We start from the raw sequence: 23,461 nt of genomic DNA, 5'->3' as shown, positions 1-23,461 counted from the left end.
CAAATTTGGCTGGTTAGTTTTCGAAAAAAAAAAATCCAAAAAGCGATCAAAAATTTTGTCGTTTCTAAAATTCATAAAGTTTTCTCTACCAAAGTATGGGAATAGCCTCTTAGAAAGGGAAGATTGCCACAAAGTGTTTTTTTTTCAATTGAAGTTTCAATATCAAGCTTAGCTAATATTTTTCGAGACTAGTAGTTTTTGAGAATAGTTTTCGAGGATAGTGAAGAAATTTCTAAAACGGTCTATACCGTACGAAGTCTGAGCAGTTTACGCAGTGACCATCAATTTCAGAATTAGAGGTTTAGCTTTTAAGAAAAAAAAGTTTCCAAAAACGGGAGAGATTTTGAAAATTGGACATTTTCTAAGGCCATATTTTTTCAAAGGAAGGGCATAGCCGCTTGTACGGAGAAGATTTGCTTTGCTGTTTTTTTTTCGGTTGAACCCCTGAATCTCAGATGTGGCATGGTAGTTTTTGAGAAAATCAAAAGTTTTTAAAAAACGGTCGAAAGTTCAAAAAAAACGAAAAACTCGAATGTCAAGTTTTTATGAAAAAACGGGCGTAGCCATTGATGTAAGGAAAAATTTTACCACTTGTTTTTGCAATTGATCCCCTGGTCTCAGATTTGGCAGGAAACGTTCGAGAAAATTTAAAAAGTTTAAAAAGTTAACTAATATGTCAAAAATTGGGCTTTTTGAGGCCATAACTTTTTTTAAACCAATTTTAGGGAAAATCCGCAATCCGGTTATGAAGGAGAATTATCAATAATTATCATTAATCTCAGGTATCTCAGGCAGTTAATATTTGAGAAAATTGAAAAAAAAAATCGAAAAAAAATAGGTCAAAAACCCCGCGACTGAAACTTTTGGGGCCGTAGAACATGGAGTAAATTAAAAAGAGACTAGCTAAATACAAAGGCACTTTGGAGACTAGCCGGTTTTCTCATTGGTACCACTTTATTGAAAAAGGTCAGTGTAGTTTTCGAGAAAAACTGAAGTGTTTGAAAAAATAGCAAAAAAACTTGTTTTTTTTTCAAAAAAAAACATTTTCAAAAAACTTGTTTTTTTTTCAACAGGAAATCACACTAGCCAAAAATAAAGCAGCAACATATGCTGATATATTGCCGATGCTTAAATAGGCTTAAAAATGATGAAATTGAAATATACAAAAAGTACCACCAAATGTGCACTTTTATTTGCGACTTAGGTTCTTCGTAATAATACACTACGCTAAGCTTGTGTAAATAAAGTCTCAACTTACTGACATTTAACCAAATATTAACCAAACTAATAAAAAGTATTTTTAATGCGCCTTAATATTATTTATAATTACTTACCTGTAATTAAGGCTCGGCCCGCATATCGGATACTGAGCTGTCCGTTCTCACTTGAAGTTCTGACCTTCAGTTTGTACACTGTTGCAAACTTTGCTAATTTCAGCTCAGCAGTCAGTTCAGCTGAGGTCAAATTAAGAGAATTTGAAGGAGAATCGTCATCTAGAACATTCTGTTCTGAGTGAATTTCTGCTCCTTCCGAATCCAGTTCGTAGATTTCAATGTGGAATCCGCTGAACATCCCGGATTCTGGGGGCTCAAAACTGATGCTGATTGAGCGAAGGTCAGGCAAAACTTTGACTGATAGGTTTCGCGGTTCCATTGCAGCTGCAAAAAAATGACTTGAAGGCATATGTGAGCAGGGAATTTTGTTTAGAAATTAACGGAACCTTTAACTATCAGGGTTCATATTTAAGTCAAGGAATACCGATCAAGACTTTGATAAACTCAAAGCAACTTCGGTGCGCTCTTTTTTTCCACTATTAGAGTAGAACTTGGAAAGAAGTGTTAGAAAAAATTGTTTCCTGTTCTTCGGAGCAAATACAGGTGGTATTTTAAATCAAAGGACCATCCCTTTCCGCTCGCATTGAGCTTTGAATACGAGACAACAGTTTTGCTTGGATATGCAGCTATGAAATATCAGCAATCGATTACTTTCCCAAAGGATAGTTTTCACCCAAAAAATTCTGACTAGTAGAAGTGGGATCTTTGCACCTAAAATGGAGGTATGTGTTGTTATTGTTTAGAAACTGAACAATATTTTTGAGCCAATTGGTGCTTCATGAGCGAAAAGGATAAAAAAAACAATGGGGCGAAATTCTGTTCAGACTTTGCTGGCGACTTTAGTTATAGTCTTTGCGTGTGACGAGGTTCAGACTAAGGTTTCCGAATATGTTAAGATTTGGCTTGTGATTATATTAAGTTCAGATTTATATGCAAATATAATCAGACTTTGTTTGCGACTTTACTTGGACTTTGTTTCGAGCCCTCTTTTAATATGCACCAGGCAAGGTAGACTCCTCGTAAATCAGAGCAAAACACTTAATGTTCCTACGGCCAGTTTAACGGGTCTCAAACAGTTTTGTTATACAAAGTTTATAGAGCCTAAAATTTAAAGACTGCCGATTTCAATTTGACGTGTTAAAACTTACCTAGGATCTAATTAACAATGCAAGAAAAATGGGAGTAATTGTGAAGTAGACTAAGTTAGTCTAATTTTCCATCAATCAAAATGCAGAAAAAATCAAATTATAAAAAGAACGCTCTAATTTACTGCTTTGAGTGGCAATCTTAAAGTAAATACCACAGGAGGAGTGTGGGGGAGTTTTTAAATAGATCAAAAATTGCGTAGTATGGGCCAATAAAATGACCAATTAGCTTAGCTAACTTCAATTTGCAAAGCTAATTTGCACATTTGAGGGCGAAAAAGTTCACTAAGCAAAAAACATTTTGCGTATTAACCAAAATTGTTACAGCGCTTAAATTTCCAGAACAACTTCAAATTGGCAATTTTTAAATACCCAGAACTTGCAGGTAAAATAAGTTTTACAGTCAAACTTTTTTGTTGATGACAGATTAATTTGTCAAAAAATATCAAACCGTAGCTAAGACGTTCTGACACATCGTTCGAAAGTCAGAACAATAATGACTGTTTGCGTAATAATGATTGTTTGCAGGCATCAAGAAGAATTGATGTCTTCGTCAGTAGTTGCAATATGACGTGAGATCCATGCTCTAAGAAGTTCTAAATGGTATCGTGTAGTGAGTATGTTAACTGAAATTTTTCCTTCGCAAGAAGTAGAAGTAGCAACTTTTTGATTTCAACGAGAAATTGAACGGGCATTTTTGTCACATTTCATTCGTTTTCTCTGCAACGATTCAAGAAACAGGATTCGAATTTTTACAAAAAAAAAGATGAAATAATTTGAAAAAATTAATCGATTAACTCTGTTAATTCTGTTATTTGCCAATTTATAGGCAACATAATGAGTGAGTGAATCTCATCAGCTTCCCAAAGAACTGACTTGAGCACATTAATTCGAATTCCTCATATTGCTTGTGAGGTTGCTTCCACAGCAAGAGCACCTGTGAAATTAGTTATGATAAGCTGGCTAAGTTACGCCTTCAAAACAAGACTCTTCTTTTTTCGCGCGGTTTAGCCATTTTAAAAGAAAAAAAAAGATCAATTTCTCGATGAAATCAAAAGCTGGATTTTCTATGCCCCGTGACTGTTCAATTTTATGGTACCCAAATGCAAATTAGAGATCGCAGCATTGTGCTTTATCGCGGATCTTATTCGAAGTTGGACAGTTGGCATATATTACAAAAAAAAGATAAGAAACGTATAATTGGGTACAATATAACATGTCGAGTTTTGTTTTCAGTCGATAGATTGTGGCGATTCGCGATACTTGAAAGGGGGGGGCTGACGTTTTCCCCCTTCAGAGATTCGACCCCCTGCCGACCCAAAGGGCCCCCCTTTGGTACTTTTTAAGAAATCCATTTTTGGAAGACTGACCCTAAAATTTTTCTAAAGGCGCCTAAAGGTGCCAATATATACTAATTTTGAAGGGGAGCGCGCGACAAAAAACGCAATTTTTTTGTCAACAATTTTCAAAAAGTGCCTAAAAACGCCTTTTTTGGACTGTTTTTTTTCAAAATTTCGCCTGCGGCGCAGAAAAATTGGCCAAAACAGGGACTAAAACGTGCTTAGGTAGAGCTCGAAAAATGGTCGACCTAAATTCGACCAAATTTGGTCGACAAAATTTTCAATTTTTTTTTGAAAATCCGCCCTCCCCCTCAATCCGCCCCTGGCGATATATCGTATATGCGATTAACGATTCCCCAATCCTGGCAATAATTGAAATTATTTGTAAAAAAAACAATACAAAATATTTATTTTTCAGTACGATAGCATTACAGTATATTTTTACATCATTGTATGATACTGCAATTGTCGGTAAATCAGACCATGTTTAAAAACTATATTTGGACTTCATCACCTCCTTTTACTTCATTTGAACCACTGGAATTTCAACGAAGTGAAGGAGCAAAGTTAACAGAGAAAAGCGTATATCGATGAATTTCTCACTTTAATGGAAGAATGATTTTTCACTAAACCTGTTTCAATTTGATTTTCTGTAAGGTTAAAAGTTGACTTATGAGTTTTAGCTGCAAACTTTAAGAATAACTCTGTCTAATTGATTAGTTTCAATGTGAGGTAAGACGCTGTCAACGACAGGTAGGAGCTAAAGCGAAGAATCAATGAACTGTTTGTCCGTTTTTGTTCAGAAAAGTTGTAGTTTGGAACGCATTAACATAAAAGAGAACAAAATAAGCGTTTTTGGGTTGCATGAAAACCAGCTGTATTTAAAAAGGAGAAACAGTTAGAAAAATAGGAATTCTTACTCTATTTTGGAATATTTGACCGTCTACAAAATGTTGATCCAACAATGAGCTAAACACCGCCAACAGACAATTGGAAAAGCGTCAATGAACGCAGTGAGACAAAGGAACTGACTCAATTTTGAGCAAAGAATCAACTTTTGATTTTCAAAATTAAAGAATATTTTTGGATACTCTTTCACATTTGGGAACAAATCGTGATTGACACTTCTATTTACTAAAATTCGAAAAAAAAACTGGTTTTATAAGTAAATTTTTTCATTCCGCTGGGACATTTGAAGTCCACTTTCGAAACTAAAAATAGTACAGGTTTTTAGTTTCAAACGTGGACTTCAAATGTCCCTGCGGAATGAAAAATTCACTTATAAATCCATTTTTTTCCTTTTTTAGTAAATTTTATCAAAAAAGTGTCAATCACAATTTGTTCCTAAATGTCAAAGAGTATCCAAAAATATTCTTTTTTTTGAAACTCAAAAGTTGAAATTTTCTTAATATTGAGTCAGTTCTTTCGTCTCATTGTGTTCATTGACGCTTTTCCAATTGTCTGTTGACTGTGTTTGGCTGTCCCCTAATTTTCCCCTAAATTTTCCCCTAACTTTTAGCAGCTGAAATTGAATTGGAGTCAAAAAGCGTATATCATAAAATGGTTTCATAAAAGGATTAATATTTTTGAACGCACCTCTGTAGTTATTAGAGCATTTGAAAATTTTTCCTGAAAAAAAGTCACAATACTCAAAAAAGAGTATGCACTAAAAACATGACTTTTGGAAACCTTTTGAAAACTTTTTGACTTCAAACTTCTTATACATGTAGCTCAAACAAAGAAGAAATTTTTTGGTTTCGTCTTCTTATTTCTTCAAACTTTTCTTCCTAAAAATTATTCAAATAAAAAAACTCTGCTGAAGTTGTAAAAAATTTAACTTGATTTTATTTGCAATGCAATAAATCAAAATAGCATACTGATAAATGAGTTAAATGTAATGCTTTAAAGTTGGTAATAACAGTTTTTATCCAAAAATTTTCTTGTTTTATATACAATTGAAAAAAAATTATAACATTTTTTATTAGGTCGGTGTGTTCCAAGAAATTAAGTTTTTGGTCAACGATTATTTCTAATAAAATGAATTTTTTTTGAGAAAAAAATTGTTCCATTTAAATTGCGGGAATGTTTTTTCACAGCTTGTAACAATAAACTGAGATTTCCCGGTATTCAGTGTCATATAATTCGCTGCCATCCTTTTTTATATTTCTGTAAGGTTGCTTTCAATGTGTTCAAAGTTTTTCGATTCGAAGGTCTTTATCATCAGTGAGCAAAAAACTTTTAGAGTTTTTGATTTCTTCAGGAAGATTAATTGTATAGAGCAGGAAGAGAAATGGGACAAATAATGACGCTTGGAGAACTCTAGTTTCAACTGGTTTTATATTTGACCGAACGCCTTGATGGCAAACAAGCTGAGTTATATCAGAAAGATGCAACTTGAACAGTGAGAAAAAGAGCCACTTAAGTCATAAATTTGGCTTTTTGTAGGTAGAATGGAATGATCAATTGTAACAAAGGCTTTGAACAGATCTGAAATCATAAATTATACAGATTTTTTGTGTTTGCCCTCTAAAATAGTTTTAGGGGATCCACTATGCTATCAATCGTGGACCTTTTGCTCTCGTAACCAAATTTTTTGGCCATTTTTTTGGAAAAAACTTCACTAAGCGTTCGTTTTTAAACATTTTCTCGAAAAGTTTACCAAAAGTTTGAAAAGGAAAAATTGATCAATATTTGCTATACAATAAGTTGAATGCCATTTTTATGTACAACAAACTGTAGCAACTTTCTGACAAATTGGATGAAAAATGGAAGATATAATTAAGAATTGGGAACACTTCTGGAAAATAGTGAAAACAAAAAACCTTGAATCTGAGACTGTTATAATTTTTTGAAAATATAAAAATGCATTTCTAAACCACTTTTAGACCAATTGACCCAAAAACTGAAATCTGCAGCAACCAATTTTCTTTTCATCTGTTGGTAATAAATTGTTTTCGAAAATCTGAAAGATGTGTCATGTTTTGTTGATAAAAGTTTTCAAAACAATTTCTCAGAAATCAGCATCAAATCTCATCATCCTGATTGATTTTTATTTGGTATTTTTAGCAGTTTAAGGTCCGGACGGTCAAAAATAAAAAAAACGAAAAAGATGATATTGAGAAATTTTTATGGTAAAAAAATAATTAATTTTGGTTTAATTTGAAGAGAGACTTTAATAGGAAAATTTTGTTGATTATTCAGTGGGAGAACATTTTTTGTATGATATCATCTCAACATAACCAGTACATCATATTTTGCGGTCAAGATAATTACTTGCCGAACTAAATCCTTATCAAAAACAGATTGATTTAAGGTTTATAAATAAAGTTAAAACACCAAACAGTTTTCGAACAGAAAAATTAGGCAACCTAATCGACTTTTCAAGTTCTAACTTATCCGTTTCGGTTCAATTATTATTTCTAAAAATTACGTTCCTGTGCAAATATTGTCAATCATCACTTTCGGTTATGGATTTAGAGTATTTTAGTTAGAACTAAAATCAAAATCTACTACAAGCTAGCTGGAGTTTTGCCTTGCGAAATATCAGACTAGTACCCAGGGGCGGATTAAGGGGGAGGGCGTGGGGGGCTATTGCTTTTTCCTCGGGGATTCGACCCCCTGCCAACCCAAAGGGTCCCCCCCGTTTGGCACTTTTTTAAGAAATCCTTTTTTAGTGACGGACACTTAAATTTTTGGCGCCAATAAACACTAACTGTGAGGGGGAGCGCGCGCCAAAAAAAACGCTATTTGTGAACATTTTCCAAAAAGTGCCCAAAAACGGTTGACCTGCGGCGCAGAAATTTTGACCAAAACAGTCTTTGTAGTGCTTTAGGAGAGCTCCGAAAATCAATTTAGCCGACCTAAAAAAAAGTTGTCAAAGGCGTGTACATATGTTACCAATTTTGGGAGCAAAGTTATTATTATTATTGAGTTTTCCGGATTGTAGCTGCAAGTCATTCAATTAATTCATTAATTAAATGCGGTCTCAGGCCGTTAAATCGACCCCTGAGTTTGTATAAGAAAACATCGTGGGTTATAAGTCTTGCCTGAGTCTTGTCTGACTGAAACCGGGGTTGACCTCACTTGACATGGTGGATCTGAGATAGCGAAGATTGAGACAGTGTACTCTCTTCCAGGTACCAGGTCAGTCACGACGTATCGCAAATAGTCGTTACTGAAAATATAGTTGAAAAAATGTATAAATCAAAATGTCAGAATTATTCTTGATCTTGGATAAATGTAGAGACCCTTTCACGATATGGAAAGAACTATGACCAAGGTGAATTTTTTCCCCGCTATTTTATGTAAACCAAAAACTGTGAACTGAGCTTTGCACAAGTATATACTAAGAATTAAGGCTCTTTTGTCAAAGATACAGTTCAGTTGAACATTTTGGTGACATACTACACCAAGGAATTGAAAATGACTCACATTTTCTCAGAAGCTATCAGATTTGCCTGAGACGTGACCTCAACTAGGAAGTGGTCAAAGTATCCGACCGAAGGGGGGAACCAGGCAAGACTGAGGGAAGTCTCTCCCACCAAGTAAATGTACAGAGCCTCCACTGGATTCGGCACTAAGAACAGAAAGAATACTTTTAAACACGAGAAAAATTTTTTCTAAAAAATATTTTATCAAACAATATGATGAACTTAATTAGGACCGAGCCGTGAATTGGGAACAAAAATAAGAGGACAGAAAACGACATCACTGTTGCAGCTACTGTAATATCTAATTTTTTCTATGACTTTTATGTGGATGTTGAACGCAATTTTACACGCTTTAACAAAATCATAGCTCTGAGTTGAATATCAGTGATTAAGAAAAATAATTTTCACCTTTCATTCAGAATCCGTGCATGATGATGAGATTTCAACTCCCAACCTTGCTTTGAACATGTTTATACCTTACTTCAGCTATCATTACGTATTGGACAGCTGTGAATAGATTCGGTTTTAGGCTGTTCAAAAAATGGGAAAAACGAACATACTTTTTTTTCCAATTTTGCTATGAGTAACATAGATTAAACATTCCCTGCTGAAAAGATTTAACCACTGTTTGAAGTTGACTCTTTTATTTTCAAGTGACACATTGTTCAGTTACTGCTATGAACTTATGTAACTTTGTTTTCTCAATTGAGTTGTTCCTCGCCTTCGCAGTGAGAGAGGACGGTGTGTTCGGATTCGGAGGGTCCAGTTCGGGTGAATATGTCCACTTCGCACCTCAGACCTGGCTCTCGTCTCTCGGGTGCGACCACTTCCGAGTCGAATCCAATCTCCCCGCCCGAGTCGGATGTGGAGGCACAAACAGCAGTTCTGCACTCAGTCGAGGTCATGTTCTTCACCACGTCTTCCTTCTCTTTGATCATCAGTTTGAAACCATCTCCTGCACAAAATTTTAAATGCATTTAATTGAAGAAACGTCAGATTGTTCAAAAAGTACCAAACAACACGCCCAATTAAGTCCAGGTTTCAGTAGAAGGAAATTTACTCATTATGTTTCTTTGAAAGAACTCCACCCGATAATTTTGAAGAGGAACTAAAAAATATCATCAATTTAACTAGGTTTGCCAAAAATCTACTAAGTAATTACAGATACGTCGATATCCCAACGCGAATTTGAGAGATTCCAAAAAAGTAGCGCAATTCAAAAACAAAATTTCCAAAAAACCAACAGTTTAAAATGAAAAAACTTCTAACTGTCGGTGACAGTGACGTTTGGAACTGTGCAGGTGACGAAGACATCGATGAACTCCGCGGCTGTGAACTGACTCAGAGAGGCACTGATGTGCACTCCCCCTCCACCCTCTTCGGGGTCAATAACAAAGGTCAAATTGCTCGTCAACTCGTTCAGAGGCTGCGGTACTGCAATAAAAAAATATGGAATAAAAAAACTAACCCCTTCACGGCTAACAGTTGCGTGTCTGAACCCAAACTCTTCCAAAATTCACACAAACACTTTCACAGCGTTAATTTTAAGATCATGAAAAATTTCATTCAGCAGATGAACCTTTAATTGAAGCAGTTAAAAGTAAGTCTCAACAAAATCCAGCTTGAAGTCGAAAAAAAAATGACCATTCAAATCATTTTCAAAGCCATAAGCTTTCGTAATTTCCCTTGCTCACAACTCGGTGGAATTTTTTTAAGAAGGATGCGAGACGAATTGGAGAAAAAATGAGTTTGTTACCGATTGGTGCACAGCTAGCTAGAGTCCGATTACGTATCGTTTCGTTAGTGCACGCATCAATCGGAGACACTTGGAAGCAGAAGACGATGCCAGAGTTCAGTTGGTCCACCTTCAGCTGGTTAGAGACATTCACCCTTGTGGTAGACTCCTTGGCCGCTATTTCAGTCGGGGTAAATAATAATGACACGTAGTCGGCCTCTTCGATGTGAGCTGTCAGTTCCAGCTGGTCGGTTGAGCAGTCCTGAGTCGGGTCTTGAGAGCCAGAGTCTATGTCGACAATCAAAGTAGCCGACAGAGATGTGATGTCTGTAGCTGCCAGGTTCTCATCCGAGTTTGCTGAAAAACGTTAAGTTCCAATTACTTGAAATCGGAGAGCATAGAGGCACTATGAGCCAAGTGCCGATTTATGGGGGGACGCCCCTTTTCCCTCAGGGATTCGACCCCCTGTCGACCCAAAGGGAGCCCCTTTGTACTATTTTGAGATAAAATATTTTGAGATAAATTTTTGGTTGACGGACCCTAAAAAATTTCTAAAAGGTGCCTTTGGCGCCAATATATACTAATTTTGAGGGGGGGGGGGGGGGGAGCGCGGGCAGAGAAAACGCTATTTTTTGGTCAAAATTTTCCAAAAAGTGCCTAAATTAGCCTTTTTTTGCCTGTTTTTTCTTTCAAAATGAGCCTGCGGGGTCGATAAAAATTTTCGAAAATTTTTTGAAAATCTGCCCCCTTGTGAAATCCTAGCTCCGCCCCTGCTATGAGTGCTTAAAGTTTGGATGATTGTTAGAAGTTTCAAAATGTTACCCTCAAGAGCAGTGTCAAGTAAAAAAAAAGATTTATTTTGTGTAAGAAAAATTAACAACCTTTGGATCAATTGGCATGTCATTATTCAATTTGGAATAATTTCTTAGTTGGATCAGCGAAATTGAACGAGCAGCACACTTTATAAATTTGTTTCCAAAATACTCTTTTTGATTGAAAAACCAACCAGTCAATAAAACGATTTGTAAAAAAAGATGAAAAAAAAATGAATTTAATTCAATATAAATAGATTCAAATCGCTTTGAAAACTCTCAAAAACAAAGCTATATAAAATCAAAATCATGATTTTATATCTATTTAGAATCAATTTGAATGGAGTTTTTTTCTGGAATATATGTCAATATAAATCAGTTTAAAAGTAATCCGAATCCTTCTAAATTTACATCTATTGTTTTACGTGATGTTTTGATACTGAAATTGATCTAAAACCATTTTTGCAAATGCGGGCAGGCGAATCACTTTATAAAGAGAAGTCGGGCATGATATGAGAAATATATCCATCACATAATTCAGAAAGGTGATAATCTCACAAAAACCATAAACTTGGAGGAACCATTTTTCCTTGTTTACTTTTTCATATCAGAACACTAAATTGATTCAACTCGTTATCTTTGATATATAAAAATGTAGCCATCACGGGTGGAAATGAGTCGGTAAACGCAGGGAAACATAAGAAAAACTAACTTGATTCTGAAACAACTCAATTTAACAATACAAAGTATAAAATATATGGCTTTATAGCTCTTTGGATTTCTTTCCATTTTTTCTAATTGAAATTTATAAAAAAATTAACTCAATGTGGGAAAACTAGATCGAAAAGTTGTTTTTTTTCCACTGCGAAATATGAAAATTAAATTCCACTTTAGAAACTAGAAGTCGATCACATTTTTTGTGACCTATATATTTTCGTAATTGGAGAGCGCAAATTATTTAACTTTTAGCAGATGAAACTGAATTGAAGTCAAATAGCGCATGTATACCTAGAAGCATTTATAATTTAATTAATATGTATGGATGCACTTTTATAAAGTATAAGAACATTTCAAGATTTTGTCTGAAAAAAAAACATAACGACCCATATAAGAGTCTGAACCAGTAGCGGATTTGGGAGGGGGCGGATACCCCTCCCTCAGGGATTCGACCCCCTGATGACCCAAAGGGTCCCCGCTTTGTATTAATTTTAGATATCCTTTTTTGGCTGACTGAATTTAAAGTTCTCCTAAAAGCTCCTCTGGCTCCAATCTATACTAATTCTGAGGGAGGAGCGCACGCAGAAAAAACGCAATATTTTGGTCGAAATTTTCCAAAAAGTGCCTGGAAACGCCTTTTTTTCAAACATTTAGGGTCTTTATAGTGGTCTGGGAGAGCTCAGAAAATCAATTTGGTCCGACATAAAAAAAGGTTTTTTGAAAATCCAACCCATCTCGAGAAATTCCTAGATTCGCGCCTTGTCTGAACTACGTTAAGAAAGAGCCTAATTTGAAAAACTGGATCAATAGTTATTTTAGCAATAGTTACAAAATAGCTCTCGAAATTCGAGAAAATACAAAAAAACACCCGCTTTTGAAAAAAAATCTTTAGACTATAAAGGGAATTTGAATCCCGGAACCTCTGGCAAACAATAACGCGTTTTTTAGTAAATGCCAGATAGCAAGAAAAGCAAAAAGCTAAAGGTCATATATCTCAATTTGAACTGGAACTAATAAAGGCCAACTTGGTTGAAAACGTAAGCTTATTTTGAAGCAAAACAGTTGCTTGTGTAAGAACGAGGAAAATCGATTTTTTTTCATGATCTTCTTACTTCTTAAATTATAAATTAGTTAGTATATATCTTACTCATATTGAACACCAGAATCTGTGGTCCGATCCTCCTCAGGAAGCTGTTCATGTACACTTGCACCTCATAGTTCACACCAGCAGTCAGGTTGGTAGCGTTGTATTCTGCAACGAAAAAAAAGTTCTGTGATTTTCTGAAGCATAAGCATCAACCCTTTAGAATGTGAATGTGAATGGGTAATGGAGAGGGTAATATGCACTAAATATGACAGACAGCGGCAGCGTACGCTGAAAAAACTTATGATCTTTTACACAAAACTGCTCAAAAACGCTATTCTTACACAAATAGCCTATAAAGCGCAGAAAAAGTTCATCAAAACTCTCATTCCACAGACCCGCACGACTCCAAAGTTCGAATTGGTTGACCTAAATTCTTCGCAGTCAAAAAATTCTGCCTGCTCAACTGAGTCGGTCAAATATATTTTCCATGCTTTTGCAATAGCAGCCATTTTATCCAACTTTGCCTGTAGGTATTTTTCAACTAAAAAACGGGATTTTTGAATTTTTGCTCTCATCAAAGTAAAAAAAACTGACTGAACAGAGAAATTTTGATAATAGATTTCTGATATTCTCTTATAGTGTAGTATTGCGAAATACTACACACACACAAAAGACCATTGTCTTAATTGTTTATTTAACAACCCAATTCTAAATTGGAGCGTGCCATTTAATTAAAGCCTCTTTTCACTAAATCAGATATTGACTGATTTACTCTTATTAGGACTATAAAATCTTGTTTTGAAAATCCACTCCTTTTTAAATACTTGTCCAATTTTTATGATTTTTCCATGCTCAATATTTTAAAAGGGCGGCGATTATTAATACGTCCCTTTTAACTTAACTTGAAACAAACTGGATAAATATTTAGCAGTCTTGCCGGCTGCACTGAAATTCTCCTTGCTTTGATTAAGCAGAGGTGCACCTGCAATATGATGCATCAGAGAGAGTAATATGAATTTTTAATAAGACAAACTGAAGACTGCGGTTTTTATCAAAGGGGACTAATAAGTTGAAGATATTTGATTTGAAAAAATCAAATAAAATCTAGTTGAAAAATCCCTTATTAGAAAGGGAGAACAAAGGAGCAGGTGAAACCTGAATAATTAAAGATTGAATCAGCCGCCGGTTTATGCTTATGAGCAAAAGGACTGGCCTGAAATCTTCAGTGTTTCATTTTGCTCAGTCAGCAGCAAGTCATTTCTCTTCAGTCAAATCCTTTAAAAATAAATAATTCTTCTTTTCTGCCCTAACACTAAAATTAATCTAGCCCTTTTCATTTATAAAAAGAGAATAAATTCTCAGTTTAAGTTTGATTTGAAAAATTATAAATCGAGATACTCGAGATACGCACCCCCGAGGAAGTCTGGACTACAAGTACCCAAGGGACTACGGCAAGACAATTCAGACGACCCAACCAGAAGTGCTGACTTGGACAAACATCAAGGGCAACCATACATACTAATCAGCCACCGACCCTAGTAAGAAGATAAAATATTGATGAACGAAATAAGATTAGCTCAACCTCCCCTCATAGGTATATTTCTTTAAGCTGTTCGATTCATTTATATAATCTAATAACCCAGTGCTCTGTATCTAACCAACTAAATAATTCATACCTTTTCTAACTATTGTTTCTACTCTACTTTTTGTCAAGACAATTTGACGATCTAAGGTGAGACTTATAATTTAGGATAAAATTACTAAGCATTCAACCAGCAATGAGCGCTTAGTAAAACTGATGCGACCGCAGCAGAGAACTACAGAAATTCTTTTTCCAACAAACTAGAAACTGCTTTTAAAATTCAAAAAATATATTATTACTAGGATCTGTGAGTATTTGTCAGATTAGTTTTCAATCTCAAAAAGCCAGAGACAATGGGTATCTTTCGATAGAAACACAATTTCATTGTCTTCTACTTGACAGGTATTCCTGGTAGGGTTCTTGCGAAATGCATCCCCTGCGCTAACAGTCGCCCACGATATCCCTCCATCTCGAGGTCTATTGGACGGCTTTCTAACTGACATTAGCTCATGAACTTAACTATTATCTATTATTATAATAATATATAAAATTTCTGAAAGAATCGTTCTCTGCCTAAGTCCGCTAGTAAGATATACCCCTTTTGTCCAGTAATCCACTAAAGTTTTGCCGAAACTTCAGTTTAAAGTTATCATCACTAAAATTAACGAAATTCTGTATTAAACTAAAGTGCTCAAAAACTTATTAAATATCTTCATTTACTTTTTCGAGGGGGTTAAGTGGTCATATGTGCAATCTAAGAGTACCCTTAATTGTATGATAAATTGAATTCTTCATCACATTATCTCAAACCATCCACGCTTGTTGCTATTTATCCTAATCCTTCATCAATTCTCGAGGCTTATCCTCAAATTTTCTTAAACTCATTTTAATTCTAACCACCTTAACGTAACTTAAACCTAAATCATCCATCAGTAAAGCTACCAATTACTGAAACTAAGGAAGAAAATAACAAAAACCAAAAAGGAGGGAACGGATTTGAGTGTTTTTTGATAAATCATTAGTTTTTTTTGACACAGTTTAAATATACACCTAATTAACAGTAAGATTACGCACTAAAACCAACCTTAAACGTTAACCACATAACATCAAACACCAAGTTTTAGTTTTAGCACAAAAATATCAGGTTTCACAACAAAAACTCAGTTTAAAACACTGACACATCCACTTTATATTGATAAAATAGGTTTCATATGATAGCATAAGCACTAAAAAATTGATTTTTACCAGCCAAAATTTTTGGTTTCAGTCTAGGTTTCAGTTATAGGTTCAAACGTTTCAGTTAAAATAAGTATAGTTTCCGGTCAAAATTTTAAGTTTCTGTAAACGGATTCGGGTAAAACAGCAAAAGTTGAACTAGTCAAACCCAAATTTGGATACCATAAGTCAAAAACCTGGTCTTAAATGGTACGTTTTTGTTAGTTTCAGGTTTCAGAACACAAAAATTGAGTTTTTGGTCTCAAAATTGAGCTCCGAACGCCGAATTTCGACTTTCTAGAGAAAACTAACGGTGTTAAAACCCACCAAACCAATTTTAAATTTTGGTTCCTAAGGCTGAAATGTACGTTTCAGAATTGGTGTTTTTGGTTTCAGACCCAAAAATCTTGCTTCCCAAGTGAAATTTTTGTGAAATATTGAAAGATAATAGGAATCCTTAATGCACTAACAAATTTTTAAACTCAAAAAACTTCTAGAAGGTGTTAGTTTGAGCCCTCAAACTTATAGTTTCAGAAAACTAAAATCGTCGTTTTAGGCAAAAATTTTCGTCTTTTTGGCAATTTTATTGCTGGAATAGAAATATATCAGAGAGACCAACCTAAATTTTCAATCTCAAAACTCTAAAACCAAGTGGTCAAACCATAGTTTCAGTTCTAGAAATCATAGTTTCAGCCCCAAAAACTTAGGTTACCGCAAACAAATTTTTGATTTTGAAGCTACAAACCTGTTCAAAATTCCAATTTACACGAGACCAGCTATCAAAAACCAACTTTTTATTTTCATGCACCGAGTTTGAGAGAGTTTAAAAGTTTCAGGTTTGAGTTTTCAAAAACTAAGTTTAAGATATCAAAAGATTCGGTTTTCTCGAATTTTTTTGCAAGATAAAGCAAAAACCAGATATAATAAAGCGTATAGAAAGTTTTAAGATTAAAAAAACTCAACTTCAGCTACCATAGTTTCAGGTTTCAGATTATCGGTTCAGTCAAAAAATTTTCTAAAAATTTTTAACAAAAAAATTAAGTTTTGAACCAATAATAACCAATAAAGGCAAATAGTTGTATTGTTAACCATACCATAGCATCAAAAAAACTTCACTTGAACAAAGTTTCAGGTTTCAGTTAAGGTTTCAGCGAATAAAAAACTTGAAAAACTTAGAAAAAATTTTAAAAAAATTTTTTTTCAAAGAAATTTTTTTAATTTCCTTATCTTATTATTAATAACCTTTGTTAATATTCAATAATTCCTAGGAGGTTTTCATTACTCTAAGACATACTAATCAAATAGTACAACTTGGCTTAAGAAAAATAAAACAAACATCGTGAAATTAATGTCAACACATTTTAAAATTGACGTCAGTACAATAAATTTAAAGCTCAAATTAGGAAATAAAGTCTCTAACATCATATGTTATATCACTAACACTGAACAAAATCATATTAGTATATTAGCAAAACACCCTAACGAAGATAAACACGAATTATACGTCTTCTTTCGTCGATATACTCCAGAAATTGACACCATTCTTCAGCAAATAAAAATACCAAATAACATAATTTGTATGCCGGAAGAGCGATTAATTGCTTCACTCCCGATTGCTTTCTGATATCATAATATACCCAAGCACAAAACTACTTGCATTTTAATCATTTTTTATTAAAAACACAAAAATTTTCCTTAACAAAAATTAAAAATAACAACAAGTTCATAAGAAAAATTTAAATATTTTTTATATTGTTTATCATTCCCTAGATAAATATTTATGTCCCTAAAAGGATGTAAAATGCTATGACCAACTTTTATCAAGTAAACACAACAGCATTTAAATTAAAACTAAAATTAAAAAATAAATCCACAAAAATTATTTGGTATATCACCAATATCCAAAAAGATCAAATCACAATTTTATCCAAACACCCACACAAAAATATTCACGAATTAACCATTCTTTCCAGCAGCAATACCCCCGAGATAACTTCCATCTTAAAAAAGCTTAATCAGCCCCATAGCACTTTTGATCTATCTAACAAAAATTCGTATTCATTGAACTCAGCAAACTTCATTGTAACTTAAATACAATTATTTCAGTCCGAACAATTGATCAGTACACAACACATCCAAACCGTTTATATATTGTTAACAAAACATTGAGTGAATTAAACAAAGATGGCAAACGTAGTAGCATACCCAGATTTAGCTCTCGAAAAGTTTACCGGCTTAGATACGAATGAAGATGCAAGAGATTTTCTTGATATAGTAGAGAAAAAGATAGCATTTTCCCTAGGCACTAGACCAGGAGATGCAGGTGACGAACAAGACGCATATGATAACAGACAAAGAGTCTTATTTGGTTCAATATTAAGAGGTCCAGCCGCTCAATGGTATCAGGGATTAGCAGCAAACTTACCTTGGAATGATATAAGAGATCAATTCATAGATAGATTCACTGATGATAAAGATAAGTATAGGAGACGAATAGAAGCAGAAAACATAAAAAGACAACCTGATGAATTCATTAAAAGCTACATACATAGATTAAGCACCGCAGTAGACCGTGGATGGCCTAATCCAACTTTTAATGATCATCAAAAAACAGCAACGAAAATGGAATTCTTTGTACGCGGCTTAAGCCCGCCAGGCTCGAAACAAAAGGCTCATCAATTCCTAATTGAGAATCCACCCGCAACATGGCAACAATTAAAAGATCATATTGCAACAAAAGACTTAAGTTTTGCAGTAAGTAGTGAGTTTACTGGAACAGCCTCAAGTAGTGTTGATAATAAGTTGGAGATAGAAGGAATAAAGGATCAGCTTAAGGAGTTAACAGGACTAATGAATGATCAAAAAATAAATGCAGCCTATAATCCAAATGAACCCAGAAATAAACAAAACCATACCCGATTTTGTGAATGGTGTCGTAGGTCAGGTCATACTATCAGTGTTTGTTTTAAATATAGAGACCACAAAGATCAAAACAGAAAACCACCTCAGTATCGTGAAAAATTCTCAGACAATTATAATAGGATATCTAGGCCTCGAGAAGAAAATAGTTATAACAATCGATACAATGGCTATAATCAGCGAAATAACAATAACATACCATATTCTCCGTATCCTAGACAGTTCAATAACAGAACAAATAGTTTCGATAGATCTCGATCGCAAAGTTTTGGATCAAGAGATAGAAATTTCAATAATAGATTTAACGATCAAAATAACCCAAATCGTTATAATACTTACAACACAGCCTCAAACAACTATAATCAAAATAGGAACAGAAGCACTTCTATACCCGATCGAATTAGAAGATCATTTTCACAAGACAATTATCGAACGCGATACCAAAACAGACCTCACGAAAATAAATTCCCATCCTACAATAATCAAGCAAGATCCCTAGGTGATTCAAAACCATCCTCCAGAGAAAATAGTCGAGACAGAAACCCTAAAGTACAATTTAGTGAGAATAAAATCCATGGCTATTACAGCGATGACGAAGGCGAGGAACTTACTTTAAACTAGAACAGACTCCGCAAGATAAAAAGTCACAAATGTATATTAATCTATATCAACATCCCGTCAAAGACAAAAATAAAAATAACGGCCTTGAAACCCAATTCTTAGTAGACACTGGAGCAACTTGTTCACTATTAAATTACGATACCTATTTAGAATACGCAAAAATACAAAAGTTGACACTTACTAAAGCACAATCCAAAACATTTGCTGTTAGTGGACAAAAACTCAAACTCTTAGGTTATACAAATTTTAACGCTAGTTTTGACAGTAAAGGTGATTATTTTGTAAAAATTCGAGCATGGGTTGCGGCCAAGGACGGATGTAAACTTAATATATTAGGTATGGATTTCCTCTCTAATTCAACTAAATCAATCGACTTTTCAACACAGAAACTAGAACTTAAAATGTACCCAGGAGCATCAGTCGCTATCAGCAATATAAAAAGCAAAAGCTATCCATTTATAAGTAGTTGTCAGAATGTACTTTTAGACCAAACCATAACTTTAGCACCAAAATCAACTCGTGTCATTTCAATATCCCCAGCTGACAAAGTATTCAAAAAGGGAACATCGTTCAAACTAGATAAGGATCTACAACAAAAAGGAATATACACTTATAACACATATTGTAATCATGACGAGAAAACGTTACCTATAATGTTAAACAATCCTAAAGAATCGAAGGTCATTATATCCAAAGGTTTAATTGGACAAACTTTCGAGGACATTGAAACTGATTCAAAAACAATCTACAGCGTCGCAGACAATATAGCTTTTATGGAAGTTTTGTTCAACAAAAACGAACATCTAGATCATATTTGTCATCTAAGCGAGCAATCAAAAGATCAACTGTTCTTCAAAAACTCTTCAATTAGTGAAAATCGTAAAAATTCCAAAAAGAAAAACAAGGAACTTTTGAAACAAAAAGAACTAGATTTTACAAATAAATACGAACTAGAAACAGATTTCAGCAAGGAATTGAAGGACCTGAAACCCAAATCTGAACTAAACTTCCAAACACATTTTACAAATATACAAATTCATAAAATCCAGAAAAAGTTTGACAAGACAAAACAAGAGTTTCTAAAAAAGTTTGACTTTACTCACTCTGATATAGACCAAAATCAATTACAAGACCTAATGAATAAGCTATTACAGAATAAAGAATTATATTCACAACATAAATACGACGTAGGACTAATAAAGCAGAAATTCCACGTAAAGCTTTTACCAAACTCTGTATTGACTAAACAAAGACCATCAAGAGTTTCATTGCATTACCAAGAAAAACTGAATGACTTATTAGACCAACTATGTAAATCAGGAATAATTAGAGAAATGGGAAGTAATACCGAAATGGGATCAGAATTTATAAACCCAATTATAATACTTCCAAGAGGGAACATAGTCAAGCTCGTTATCGATGCGAGATACCTGAACTCAATAACTGACTTAAGTCGTTATTCATGGCCATTAGAACCAATAGGATCGCTCATCACTAAGCTAAAAGGAAATTTCTTCACCACGAGTGATTTATGCTCAGCATACAATCAAGTACCTTTAACAGAAGAAACACAACAATTAACAAGCTTTGTAATTGGATCAAAACAATATACTTTTAAACGAGGTTTTTACGGATTATGTGGTCTACCAAATTTCTTCAGTAGAATAATGACAATTCATTTTGCACCCTTAATAAAAAAAATCAAGCAGTAACCTATATAGACGATACAATAATGCAAGCACAAACTGTAGAAGAAATGTTCGACATCATTGCTACAGACCATGACTTATTAAGAAAATCAGGACTAAAAGCTCAACCAGAAAAAAAAAACAAATTTTTTTTTTGAGAAGAGTACAGTTTTTAGGACATGTAATAAATAAAAATGGCATACAACCAGTCAAGAAAAAGGTAGATGATCTCAAAGCATTGAAATCGCCAAAGAACAAAAGAGATGTAATGAGAGTGTTAGGTTGTTTAGGATTTTATAGTATGTATATAAAGAACTTACATGTAGACTCGAAGCCTTTCTATGATTTGATACGAAATGATACAGTTTTTAAATGGACACAAGATCATGAAAAATTATTTAACGAAATAAAAGAAAAAATTAGCGCCGATACAATCTTAGCAATACCAGACACAAGATATCCTTTCCATGTACACGTAGACTCATCATCAATAGGAATAGGTTCAATATTGGTACAAGAATTCTCAGAAGAAAAACGTATAATATCCTTTAATTCAAGAGTATATAACAAAGAGGAAAAAAAAATGTCAACAACAGCTAGAGAGCTTTGCGGTGTTGTATCAGCTCTACAAACATACGAACACTATTTATTAGGTTCACCACATCCAATATATCTCTATACTGATCACGAAGCTTTGATTTACCTTTGGGGAAGAAGGGGTAATTTCTCCCATAGATATTTTAGATATCAATTGGTTATATCACAATTCCAAAATTTAAAAATTATTTGGACCGAAGGAAAAAACCTAGCATTCCCAGATATTTTAAGCAGAAATGTAACAACTAAAGATTTAGACAAACACCAACTTAAACATAAAAAAATTCCAAAAGACATTTTATTTTACGACAAAAATGGCTACGAAGAAAAATACTTCATAGTACATGATACCGAAAAAGGACCCAGCGATGAATTTTTTCCTGTTATTAAACAAGATAAGAATGGTGTAACTAGATTCAAAATAAATAACGACAAATTAATCAAAATACCCACAGCAACAAAAAAAGAACAAATTTGCTCACTAACTGATATAAGTTCTTGCTTTATACAACGTTCAGCTATCAACCAAGTTAGAATGATTCAAAACAAAGTACCAAATAATAATGCAAGTGACGGAGAATCAGATCATAACTACTCTGAACTGTCCTTCGAATTGAACACTAACCCAACCCAATTTGGGGATTATATGTCAAATTACGATATTGAAGACCAGTCCGACCTCTTATATTTTGAAACGATTAATGAACAAGATGAGATAATCCAAGAATGTTTACTAAACGATGAAATTGCATTATGTGAACAATAAACCAATAAACTAGAAAACAAAAAACTTGCAACCAAACTGCCTAACGAAACACTTACAAACAAGGATAACCTTACTCAGATATTTACTAGTTTCAACAACCTAGGAAAAAATATAGATTTAAACACAGAACTTATTGCCAAAGAACAAGACACCGATGCAGTCATAAAAATCGTAAAAGAATTAGTAAGAAACAAAAACAAAGACTCAAAAAATATACACTATAGACAATCAAGAGCTTTATCTTCATATCTAAACAAGTTTGAAACTTTACTATTAATAGGAAATATTCTTTGCATTGAACAAGCCTCAGATAATTCCGAAGTAAAAGAAATTAAAATTTGTGTATCTATGTCACTTTTTATAAAAACATTTGAATTAGCACATACAGATCAGTTAGCAGGTCATGTAGGAAAAGACAAAACCATTGAGAATATAAAACGATTTTTCTTCTGGCCAGGCATGTATAAATGGATAACACAGTTAATAGCAGGATGTCTTGACTGTCACAAAAATAAACACAAACGTCACGATCTTAACCAAGCACCGTTAGAACAATGGACGGATACAGTACCTTTCCCGTTTCACACTGTACACATAGATCATAAGGGACCAATTAATCCTACATCAAACGGAAAGAAACATTGTTTAGTTGTAGTAGATTCATTTTCTCGATTCCTCCAAGTATATCCAGTAGCTAACACTACCGCATTTGAAACAATAAAAACTTTAGAAAAATTTATTCTCACATTTGGTATTCCACAAAAACTAGTGTATGATAAAGGAACAGCTTTCATGAACGAAGATTTTACTAGTTGGCTTCATGAATTAGGAATAACACATGCTCCCAGAACCGCATATTCACCATGGACAAATGGTAAAGTGGAAATACAAAACAAACATCTAGGAACACATTTTAGAATTTTCTTTGATCAAGCAAAGGGAAATTGGAGTGATCTAGCTGCGAAATTCGCTTTTGCTCATAACACCACTATCAACGCAAGTACTGGATTAACACCATACGAAATTGTTTTCGGACAAAAACCTCAAATACCAATCTCTTCAAAACTAGGATTACTCCGAAATTCAGAATTAACGTGCAACTCTGAATTCTGTGCTAATCTCCCATTACACAGATATTCTTTACAAACATCATCAAATAAAGCTATACAACCATTATTAAAACCCAAAATTAACACTTCACTACTCATCAGAGAGAACCAATTTAAATACATCTATAATACAGCTTACAAGAAAAGTCTTGAAAACAACGCCAAAATCCACAAATATCGAAATAAATATAAATTAGGAAAACCCTTAGAAATAGGTCAAAAAGTACTGATGGAAAACCATTCCATAGAAGATGGCAAATCAAAAAAATTACAAAAACTACGATCAGGCCCATATACGGTAACAAACAAAGTAACGAATGTAAATTATGAAATACAATTAGATTCAGATCAAACTATAAAAAAG

General features: G+C 33.9%; 2 protein-coding genes across 2 annotated transcripts in view; both read right to left on the bottom strand.

Annotated features, from left to right (window-relative positions):
• Positions 1-1,830, bottom strand: part of LOC134848268 (uncharacterized) — a gene marked incomplete in the record, with an annotated part of 8,221 nt that extends 6,391 nt beyond the window's left edge. The window contains 1 exon segment of the mRNA XM_063865657.1: positions 1,335-1,830. Coding sequence (XP_063721727.1) covers positions 1,335-1,683 — 349 coding nt within the window.
• Positions 1,831-3,179: 1,349 nt separating this feature from the next.
• Positions 3,180-23,461, bottom strand: part of LOC134839535 (uncharacterized) — a 169,443-nt gene continuing 149,161 nt past the window's right edge. Inside the window, exons 31-37 of the mRNA XM_063855125.1 lie at positions 12,661-12,765; positions 10,006-10,341; positions 9,519-9,683; positions 8,971-9,204; positions 8,251-8,395; positions 7,866-7,993; positions 3,180-3,199 (exon numbers count right to left, since the gene is read on the bottom strand). Coding sequence (XP_063711195.1) covers positions 3,180-3,199; positions 7,866-7,993; positions 8,251-8,395; positions 8,971-9,204; positions 9,519-9,683; positions 10,006-10,341; positions 12,661-12,765 — 1,133 coding nt within the window. The remainder of the gene's footprint in view (positions 3,200-7,865; positions 7,994-8,250; positions 8,396-8,970; positions 9,205-9,518; positions 9,684-10,005; positions 10,342-12,660; positions 12,766-23,461) is intronic.

This window comes from Symsagittifera roscoffensis, chromosome 1 (genome assembly GCF_963678635.1).
Source record: "Symsagittifera roscoffensis chromosome 1, txSymRosc1.1, whole genome shotgun sequence".
Taxonomy (NCBI): Eukaryota; Metazoa; Xenacoelomorpha; order Acoela; family Convolutidae; genus Symsagittifera; species Symsagittifera roscoffensis.
This window is presented reverse-complemented; position numbering and strand designations above follow the sequence as displayed.